Source organism: Lipotes vexillifer, unplaced genomic scaffold, assembly GCF_000442215.2.
Source record: "Lipotes vexillifer unplaced genomic scaffold, Lipotes_vexillifer_v1.1 scaffold573, whole genome shotgun sequence".
NCBI lineage: Eukaryota > Metazoa > Chordata > Mammalia > Artiodactyla > Lipotidae > Lipotes > Lipotes vexillifer.
This window is the reverse complement of record NW_006796432.1, coordinates 1,167,511-1,178,735: the sequence shown is the minus strand read 5'-3', so window position 1 is coordinate 1,178,735 and position 11,225 is coordinate 1,167,511. Positions and strand designations below refer to the sequence as shown.

Genomic DNA, 11,225 nt, shown 5'->3' with positions numbered 1-11,225 from the left:
GGAAGCCCAGGAGGCTGCATTTTTAACCGCGAGTATTCCTTGAGAGCAGCTGAAAGGCTGATCACAGCTTGGGGGAGGGCAAAACCCTGGATTGAGGCAGCCGGCTGGGAAGGTTCTGTGAGTTTCCTTTTCCCCAGACATGAGTTTCGGTTTCAGTCTCTGGGCATAGGAGTTCCTCATTCTCTTCTGCCTCCAGCTCTGCCATTAGCTGTCATCTCAGCAGCCAGCCAGAGCAATGGGAAACTGGGAGTCCCATCTCTACGAATGGCCTGCCCAGAAACTGGGTGAGTTTATCCAGGACAACCTGAGGCCTTTGAAGACTGTCAGAAACAGATTGACCAGACCATGGACACCATCTGTGCAGTCCTGCAGGAAGCTGAGCAGTTCCCCCTGGTGACCGGTGTGGCCAAAGTGAGTAGAAGGCTGGGGTCAGGGCTTCTGGGACCCAGAAGGCAGAGCAACTTGGTGCTGAGCACCTACCGTGTGCCGGGCCCTGGGCACACAAGACATCATCTTGTCTAGCCCCACACTCGAGTGAGATGCTGGGATATGGTGTAGAGTTTAAGAGCACAGGTTGGGGAGCCGGTTCTACCCCTTACTACTATGTGACCCAGGGCAGGTTGTTTAACCTCTCTGTGCCTCAGTATCTGAATTTCTAAAATGGGAGAGAAATAATACTCATTGCAAAGTGTTATGAGGCTTAAGCACATAATGTTCTTGCACAGGGCTTGGTACAAAGTTAGTGCAGTAAACTAGCTGTGGTTACTTTTATTGTTTTTATCCTCCCCACTTTACAGAGGAGTAAACTGAGTCTACAAGACTTCAGTAAAACTACCCAAGGATGCTCTGTGTCTTCTCAACAGCAAGGGGTGGGGAGCTGACATCAGTTAGAAATGTTTGGTGCTATGGGCACAAATCCCAGGGTTGAGGCTGAAGATTCTGGACCTTTGGGGAAGAAAGGGTGCTGGGAAGGGCCCAGGACCCTAGGGTGGGGAGGGGCTTGTGGATGCCCACCACAAACCCCATGCTCTCCGGCACCGGAATCCCACTTCTCTGTAGTCACAGTGCTTTCTGGCCTCTGCCCTTACACACACCCACTAGCCCTAGCAGTAAAGATACCTGAACACTTGGTGTCTCCTACCTTGGCCCAGATGAGGAAATTGAAGCATGGAGAAGTTATTTAATAGTTGGCATCTGACCTGGGGTTTTAAGCTCAGGTAATCTGTTTGGGAGCATGCACCCTTAACCACTATACCATCCTACCTCTCAATATTGTTAACTCTTTTCTAAATAAAATATTAATAATACATACAAAAAGTGCACTGATCTAAGTGTACAGCCTGATGGATTGCCACAAACAACATACATGTGTAACCTACACCCAGATCAAGAAATAAAATATTCCCACCCACGACCCAAGAGCCCCTGAACCCCCCATCCAGTCACTACCCCCAACCCCAGGCAACCACTCGCCTGACTTCTGACAGCATAGCATAGATTAGTTTTGCCTATTTTTAAACTTTGTATAGAGTGACCAACCATCCAGTTTGCCTGGGACTGAAGGGTTTTCTGGGACATGGGCCTCTTGGTGCTAAAACTGAGCATGTCCAGGGTAAACCAGACAGGTTAGTCACCCTGTATAAAAGAAATCATGCACTGTGTGGCTTTAGTGTGTGAGGTTTTTTGACCCATCTGTTGACGAAATTTATGTTGTTGCGTGCAGCTGTTGTTTATCATTTCATTGCTGTCATGTGTTCCCTGTATGAATACACCACATTTGTCCATTCTACTGCTGATGGCCATTCAAGTTGCCTCCAGTTTGGGGCTCGCAGGAAAAGTGCTACTATGGGGCTTCCCTGGTGGTGCAGTGATTGAGAATCCACCTGCCAGTGCAGGGGACACGGGTTGGAGCCCTGGTTCGGGAAGATCCCACATGCCATGGAGCGACTAAGTCCATGTGCCACAACTACTGAGCCCACGTGCCACAGCTACTGAAGCCCACGTGCCTAGAGCATGTGCTGCACCACGAGAGAAGCCACCGCAATGAGAAGCTGGTGCACCACAACGAAGAGTAGCCCCCGTTCGCCGCAACTAGAGAAAGCCCCCATGCGCAGCAACAAAGACCCAACACAGCCAAAAATAATAAATAAATAATAAAATAAATAAATTTATTTTTTTTTAAAGTGCTGCTATGGGTATCCTGATTCAGTTCTTTGGGTGGACAAATGAACATCTGCCACTCCGCTTTTAGACTATGTTGACATTTGGGGCTTTTGCTTGAGGTGAGAAATATTTCTGCCTGTCGAGGTGCCCTGCGACCCCAAAGGGTTCAGAGTCTCACATCCACTTCTCTGTTGCTGGCAGAGTGGCTCCTGTGGCTGGAGAACGGTCTTGAGGGGCAACTCCGATGGTACCCTCGTCATCTTCATCGGTGGCCTTGAACAATTCCAGGATCAGAAGAAAAGCCAACATGACCTCCTCAGCAAAATCTGGGCACAATTGAAACGCTGTGGGCTCACAATGAAGCTGGCAGCCAAGATGGAGATCCAGAGCATCAATGGCAAGCTCACCATCCAGCTGCCCACAAAACAGCAGAGCATCACTTTCGAGATGCTGCCCGCCTTCAACGCTCTGGGTGAGCCCCCCTGTGTGTGTGTGGCAGCGGGGTGGAGGTTCAGGTCTGGAGGGGCTTGTCAAGAGAGCAAAGCCAGAAAAAGGGGTGGTAGATAGCCTGGCATCTGAATAAATATTTCTTTCTTTCCCTCTCTCTCTCTCTCTTCCTTCCTTTCTTTCCTTTCTTTCTTTCTTTCTTTCTTTCTTTCTTTCTTTCTTTCTTTCTTTCTTTCTTTCTTTCTTTCTTTCTTTCCTTCCTTCCTTCCTCCCTCCCTCCCTCCCTCCCTCCCTCTCTTTCTTTCTTTCTTTCTTTCTTTCTTTCTTTCTTTCTTTCTTTCTCACTGTGTGGCTTGCAGGATCTTAGTTCCCCTACCAGGAATGGAACCTGCACCCGCTGCAGGGGAAGTGCGGAGTCTTAACCACTGGACCACCAGGAAAGTCCCGAGAGACCGTTGACTTTCAAAAGAGGAGATTCCTCCTACCCTGAGCTTACTCTCTTCTGTAGAATTTCTCCCTTATCTCCTAGTTGACTTTGGAGGAAATGTTCTAGACTCTGGAGTAGAGCATCTCAAACTGTGACATGCACACAAAGCACCTGAGAAACTTGTTAAAATGCAGGTTCTGATTCAGGAAATTGGGGTCCAGGATTCTATATTCCTAACCAGTGCCATGATATTGCTGCTGTTCTGTGGACTACACTGGAGGATTTAGACTAGAATAAATGCTGGTTAGAGGTAGAGGATGGGGCAAACATCTGGGAGAAGTTCAGCTGGAGCAGGTATTTGGAATGTGCCTCTAATCAGGTCAACATCAAGGCAAAGATCTTCCACGGGCAACTGTTTGAATGGACAGATGGTTTGGATGGATGGATGGTTGACTGGATAGATGGATGGATGGTTGATCGAATGGGTGAGACTAAGCATAGTCACAGCTTAGTCTCAAGCATAGGTACATATATTATCACAAACTTAAATACCAGAGCTAGAATTCAACCCCTCATTAAACAAGTGAGGGGCTTCCCTGGTGGCGCAGTGATTGAGAGTCCGCCAGCCAAAGCAGGGGACATGGGTTCGTGCCCTGGTCCGGGAAGATCCTACATGCCGCGGAGCGGCTGGGCCCGTGAGCCATGGGCGCTGAGCCTGTGCGTCCAGAGCCTGTGCTCCGCAACGGGAGAGGCCACAGCAGTGAGAGGCCCACATACTGCAAAAAAAAAAAAAAAAAAAAAAAAAAAAAACACAAGTGAGGAAGCAGAACGAAATGAATGTGTCCAGGGCCACACAGCCAGTTACTGACAGAACTAGAATAAAAGCCCAGGTCTTTTAAGCCCCAGGCCCAGTGCCTTCAAGGTGGACACACATACACACACACACACACACACACACCCTGACGACTTACATTCACAGAAAGGTGACCTAGTGCAGAGAAAAATGCACCAGTATGCAAGGTAGGCAGCCTTGAATTCTCATCCTGGTCTTACTACTAACCCACTTCTGCCAACTGTAAGATCAAGGCTAGAAACAGCTAACTTGCAGGACCTTTAGGATGATAAGGGTTGAGTATACGTGCCTGACTCAAAGGAAGGCTGGAGTCAAGGTGAAGAGACAGAGTGTGACTCAGAATTCCTAGGAAATCCTATGTTCTGTCCTCTGGTTCAGAGCACGGTGGCTGGAGATTAGGCCAGAGCGCCCTCTGCTGGCTTCACTCCATCTCGCAAAGAATGATGTGAGAACGAGAAATCAGCTCTTCCTCACATGTAGTACCGAGAAGCTGCCACCAGATAGCGGCAGAGCTACACATTCCAAACAGATAACCTTTCCTAGACGGAAACAATAATGGTCGCTTTCGGAGAAAAGTAAACTAGTGAGAAATTTTTTAATTACTTTCTTTACTAAATATTAGCCTAACTACATTTTATTATCTAGCAGGACAAGCCACCCCTCACCTTTTATGCAAATGCACCAGTCCTCTTACAGATGAAGCAGTGAACGTGTGCTATCAAACCACATCCAGCCTTCTTTGTGGGCTCACCCAGACCAGGTTCCATGAACACCAAAAGTTCTGTTTCTGTTTCACACCAGGCTTAAGTGAGAAGCCCAGCCTCTGCACCTATCGAGAGCTCAAAAGATCCTTGGATTTGGTGAAAGCCAGCCCCGGTGAGTTCTCAATCTGCTTCACTGAACTCCAGGAGAAGTTTTTTAGCAGCCACCCCAGCGAGCTGAAGGATTTGATCCTCTTGGTAAAGTACTGGCGTCAAAAGGTAAACTTCAAATTGCATGTCTATTGCTATCATCCGTTTCCCTTTTACTGAGATAATTCACGTTGGGTAAAGTACAACAATGTTAAGAATACAGCTCAGGGATTTCCTGGTGGTCCCATGGTTAAGATGCTGCCCTCGCAGCGCAGGGGGTGCTGGTTCCAACCCTGGTGGGAGAACGAAGATCCCGCATGCCGTGTGGGCAAAGAAAAAAAAAAAAAGAATACAGCTCAATGTGTTTTTATAGCCTTTCAGGCAACACCCAGATCAAAATAGGGCACATCTCCTGCGCTCCAGCAGGATGCCCACTCCCAGTCCATGCTCCCCCCAAACAAACCACTATACTAGCATCTGGTACCACAAATTAGTTTTGCTTGTTTTTAAACTTGATGTCAGTGGAATCATACTGCATGTACTTCGTGTTTGCCATCTTTTGCTCAATATTTTGCCTGAGAGGTTTGTCTGTGTTGTTGCAGGGAGTAGTGGTTCTTCATTGTTTTGTACTATTCCATTGCATTAATACACTGTACATGGATGCATTCTACTGCTGAGGGACATGTGGGTCGTTCCCAAATTGGGGCTATTATGAATTAGGTTACAGTGGATATTCCTCTACATGTCTTTTTATGAATTTAAGCAGTCATTCCTCTCGGGTAAATATGCAGGAGACTGCTGTGCTATAAGGTATACTTTATATATGTATGTATGTGTGTGTGTATATATAGATATATACACATACACACATATACCTTATATATATACACACATTGTACATATATACATTATATATACCTTATCTGTGTATATATACATATATGAATATATATGTGTATGTGTATACATATACACATGTATATATGAATAAATTTGTGGAATATATATATATATATATATATATAACTTTAGTAAATACACCCAAATAGTTTTCCCAAATGGTTGTACCAAATCACACTCCTGTCAGCAGTGTATGACAATTTCAGGTGCTCCACATTCTTATCAACACTTGGTGTTGTCAGTCCATCGAATTTTAGCCATGATATCATTTCAATCATTGACAGGGGACAGTGACTTCCTATAGACTTCTAGTTTCTTTTTTTTTTTTTTTTTTTTTGGTACGAGTTAAATGATATATAAGGGCAACTGGAACATAGTAGGTTTTTTTTGCGGTACGCGGGCCTCTCACTGCTGTGGCCTCTCCCGTTGCGGAGCACAGGCTTCAGACGCACAGGCTCAGCGGCCACGGCTCACGGGCCCAGCCGCTCCACGGCATGTGGGATCCTTCCGGACCAGGGCACAAACTTGCGTCCCCTGCATTGGCAGGCGAACTCTCAACCACTGTGCCACCAGGGAAGCCCCGACTTCTAGTTTCTTGATTTCAGACCCCTGGCATGGGCGGAACTGGGTTCCAAATTATCTGCTACACTTTTCTCCTTCCACAGTGCCAGGAAAAGCTGAAGGATTCATCCCTGCTGCCCCTGTATGCGCTGGAGCTGCTTACGGTCTATGCCTGGGAACAGGGGTGTGGAGCAGAACACTTTGACATAGCTGAGGCATCAGGACTGTTCTGGAGCTTATCAGGAAGCAGGAGCAGCTATGTGTCTATTGGACAGTCAACTACAACTTTGAGGATAAGACCGTCCACAACATCCTGCTGGGCCACCTCCGATCCCCAAGGTACCAAGCTTCCCACAGCCCTCTCTCCTTACCTCTTTATCTACATGCCAGGCTGTACCCCCTTAGAATGAGGGTGCATCCCTGTCTTTCCCAGCCAAGGATGCACCAAAAGAATGCCAGCAGCAGTGGGTAGGGAGGCAAAGAGAGGTCTCTCTGAAAGAGGGACGCTTTGATGCTTTTCACATTCGAAACCATTGTCACATTTTGTCCCAAAGCAAACACTTCCCCTCATAGAAGGAAGGGGCAAAGAGAGGAGGGATCAGTAGAAAGAGGAGACCGTTTTATTAGGTTATGAATGGAACATGCCTGTAAAGCAGAGAACACTAGACACAGAGAACACCAGGACCAGAGAGGCTAGACATCTTAGACAGAACACTTCAGCAGTTGGAAGGAACTGCAGGAGGTAAAATCCAGGTTTCCAGATGCCCAGTCCAGGCCTCTTTCCCCCAAGATGATTTCTTCTCCCAACTGATTTTTTTTAATCAGATTCATAGGCCAGTAATCTTGGATCCAACTGACCCAACCAGTAATGTGAGCAGAGATAACACCTGCTGGCAGCTGCTAAAACAAGAAGCTCAAACCTGGTTATCTTCTCTCAGGCTGAACGAGTCACCTGGACTGTCCTGGAATGTTCTGGTGAGAGGGCTTTCCAACATAGCTCGTGTCCTGCTGCAGGCAGGGCCCTCCCGATACTCGGACTGCAGTCTCATCCAAGATCACCGTGAGTTGGTTTCCCAGAGGTGCCATGACAAAGCACCATGCACTGGTGGCTTAAAGCAACAGAAATTTACTCTTTCACAGTTTTGGGGGCTAGAAATCCAAGATCAAGATGTTGACAGGGCCATGCTCCCTCTGAAGGCTCTAGGGAAAAGTCCTTCCTCACCTCTTCCAGCTTCTGGTGGCCGTTCGCAGTCCGTGGCTTGTGGCAGCAACACTCCAATCTCTGCCTCTGTTGTCACATGGCCTTCTCTTGTGTGTCTTCACAATGTTCTCCCTCCAGGCATGTCTGTCTCTGTGTCTCTCTCCTCTTCTTATAAGGACACCAGCCGTACTAGATTAGTAATGACCTCGTCTTAACTTGATTACCTGTTTGCAAAGACCCTATTTCCATATAAGGTCACATTCATAGGGCCTAGAGATTGGGACTTCAACATATCTTTCAGGGGGACACAATTCAATCTATAACACACCATTAGGGACCTCCCCTTCCATTAAAATGATAGTAAAGTGCAAAATTGAACAAAGAGAAAAGGCGGGCACCTGCAGATGAGAGATTTCAATTAGTTTCTGCAAGAGAGAAAGCAGGTGAGAAGGTGGTGACAGATGAAATGGAGCAGAGCCCAAGAGACGTGGGTGGCAGTCACCCCTGCGGATGCTGGGACAACCTCTGAGCTCTACTGAAGCAGGCGTTGGGGGCAAGAGCGAGAAGCGAGGCTCCAAATGGGAGAACTAATGAAGGGCCAGATGCATTGGTTTTTTCCCTCCCATCCCCCAAAGGAGAAGCACATCTATCAACACAAATTTGATCATATCCGCAAAGTCCCATTTTCCATATAAGGTAACATAGTCATAGAGCAGGACGTGGACTTTGTGTGTGTGTGGGGGGGGCGGGTATCACTATTCTCCCTCCCACTAGCGAGAAGTAAGCTGCCTCTGCAGACTGAGGCCTGACCAGAGCATGCAGAACAGGGAAGAAAAGATGCTCAGGTGAGGTGTCATGACCTGTGGTCCATGGAGCACATCCCATCTGATGTTTTCTACTGAAGAGGAGAGAACTTCACTTTTATGCAGGTGTCAGACCCCATTTAGACATCAGAATATGGTTTCCTTCCAAAAGTGACCACAGGTACAAGGGAGTGAGCAGGTCCCACCCTCCACGGTCCCATTGGATTAGAGAACAGGTAACTGTCCCTTCAGACTGAACACACAGCCCCTCTGACTCCAGAACAGCCCTCTCTTCAACACACTTAGAGGGAACAGCATCCCCTGGTGTGGAGGGTTGAATAGTGTCCCGCAAAATTCATGTCTACCCGGATCCTCAGAATGTGACCTCCTTTGGAAGTAGGGTCTTTGCAGGTATTACCAGTTAAGAGGTCATCCTGGATCAGCGTGGACCCTGAATCCAATGACTGGTGCCCTTACAAGAAGACACACAGGGACACAGACACAGAAGGGAGAAAGCCACGTGACAACAGAGGCAGGGGTCAGAGTGATGCAGCCACAAGACAAGGAAGGCCGTGAAGTGCCAGAAGCTGGAAGACACAAGGAAGGATTTCCCCTAGAGCCTTTGGAGGGAGCATGGCCCTGCCTATACTTTTATTGCAGACGTCTAGAAGCGTGATTTGTTACGGCAGTTCAGGGAAACCAATCCACCTGGGCACAGGGTGTTTAACAGAGGCTGATAGAACCTTGAAAAAGGAATAATGTGATGATCAGAAGTCAAAAATACCTACAATAAATGGGAAAATAAGGAAGGAACAGAGCAGTCCGAGAAGCCAAGTGGTGCTGGCCATTTGTGGACGATCCCAGAACAGAAAGTGGAAACCCGACAGTAATTTGGAGCCAGGTCTTCACAGACCTGTCGGGGGAAGGATCCAGATCCCTTCTAGAGGGTAAGAGGAGGAGCAACTAGGAGAGGTTCTGTTTCTGGGGGATCTTGGGCACCACCCGAAACTCTCAGGTATGCTCTTGGGGAATGTCAATGCAAGAACTCAGGATGACAAAGGTACCAGCAGCAGAGTTGAGAGCAAGAGGGAGAGATGGGGGAGCAGAGCAGGCAGGGGAGGAAGCGGGGCTGGGGGACACGCGGCTGGCAGGGGGCGTCTCACAGCGGGCTCCTTCCACAGCCTGTGCCGCTCTACGTGACCCCAGGCCATCTTCTAGACAGGTTCATCAAGGACTTTCTCCAGCCCAACAGGACTTTCCTAGATCAGATCAAGAAAGCTGTTGACGTCATCTGTAAGTTCCTTAAAGAAAATTGCTTTCGACATTCAACTACAAAGTGTCAGAAGATTGTCAAGGTGAGCAATGGCCTTCCTCTTTGTTATTGGCGGGGACTAAGCCATTCCTGTAACTCTGCAATGCTCGTGACCACTGGAAATGTGAGGACAAAGGATGAGGGAGGGAAGCTGGGGAGATGGGCAACTAGGACCCTGGTTTTCAGTGGAGGGTGCTGATGCACTGCTTATGTCATTCACAGTAGACTTTTGGGGGGTGCACATCGTGGGGCTTGCAGCATCCTAGTTCCCCGACCAGGGATTGAGCCCGGCCCATGGCAGTGAAAGTGCTGAGTGCTAATCACAGTAGACTTCTGATTCTGTGTTAACCTCCAGGAGCAGCTGGCAATGCTTGCCGGTGCTTGGCTTGTGGTGCATCACTCCAATCTCTGCCTCCCTCGCCCCGTCCCCTTCTCCTCTGGGTCTTTCTTCTCTTCCCTTCTAAGAACACTTGTCATTGGATTTAGGGCCCGCAGATCCCTAACTTAATTACATCTATAAAGACCCTTTTTCCAGATAACATCACATTCACACATGTTGCCAGCAGACATCTCTTTTGCGGGCGGGGGGGGGCCACCATTCAAACCACAGCAAATTCTAAGCTCCATTTGTATTAAACCAAAAAGTGACAGTCTTCCTAGTTTCAATTCATCCCATCAACTGAGCTAGAGCTTCAGCAGATGAGGCCATTCTTGTCCAAGACTCCAAGGTCACGCACTGACACACTTGCCTCCGTCGGTTGGCCACCAGCCAGATAACTGTGTGTCCAGGGTCACAAGAAGGGAGGGAGAAAAGTGCTGACCTGTGAGCAAAAACATTTGCCGTGATGCAAAAAAACAGATCTGTGTGCATGCTGCCCTGGGACGGGTCTGGGGACCAGTACCGACGTCCCATGCGCCATGAGTAAAATGTCTCACGAGGTTAATTTGAGGGAAAACAAGACTGGCTGTGTTCATGGTCAGTGAACCATTGTTGAAGCACTCATTTTGTCCTCTCCTTCCCCAGCCTCTCATTAACATGAGAGTAAATAAATAAGAAACGTTAATGACACATCAAAGAAGAAAATAGGAAGAGAGCCTTTGGCGGATAAGAAGTTGCTTTCTATCTTCCTGAAGTTGGTTGCAAGAAAGAGTTGTCTGCTGAGGTGATGGGGGAGGTGCCACCTGGAGGATGTAGGGAGGGGGCTGTGGCCCGGGAGACCAGCTGCATGAATGAAGTGGCATGGACCAGGGATTAATTGAGCATCTGTGTACAGGAAGCTCCACTCCCTCCCCTCACCTCCTAGGCCACGTAACCAGGCATTCACTACCCATGGGTAAAATAAACATTGCTTTTGCAGAAATCAAATGAGCTTTCTGGGGAAAACCAGGAAAACATGCATGAGGGTTGATGCTCAGAGCAAATCCCACCAAGTTGTGGCATTGAGAGAGCTCCCTGCGAAGCTGGCTTCTCCTCAACTCACCCTCAAAGAAGCCCATCAGCTAAGCAGCTGTGCCTTCAGGGAGAACTTCACAAAACAGACAGAATGAACCTGTGTGCCTGCCTAAGCTGCCTCGTGCAGAGCTTGGCAAGCCAGGGCCAGCGAGCTAAGAGTGGCTTTACTTTTTTTTTTTTTTTTAAACATAATTGACCTTACAACACTGTTAGTTCCAGGTGCAAAACATAGGGATTCAGTATTTCTGTACATT

The 11,225-nt window shown here is 48.0% G+C and overlaps 1 protein-coding gene across 1 annotated transcript in view; it reads left to right on the top strand.

Annotated features, from left to right (window-relative positions):
* Window positions 1-235: 235 nt before the first annotated feature.
* The window catches only part of OAS2 (2'-5'-oligoadenylate synthetase 2), a 17,441-nt gene continuing 6,451 nt past the window's right edge, over window positions 236-11,225 (top strand). Inside the window, 8 exon segments of the mRNA XM_007468578.1 lie at window positions 236-311; window positions 314-411; window positions 2,365-2,635; window positions 4,692-4,870; window positions 6,307-6,412; window positions 6,415-6,541; window positions 7,036-7,177; window positions 9,388-9,565. Coding sequence (XP_007468640.1) covers window positions 236-311; window positions 314-411; window positions 2,365-2,635; window positions 4,692-4,870; window positions 6,307-6,412; window positions 6,415-6,541; window positions 7,036-7,177; window positions 9,388-9,565 — 1,177 coding nt within the window.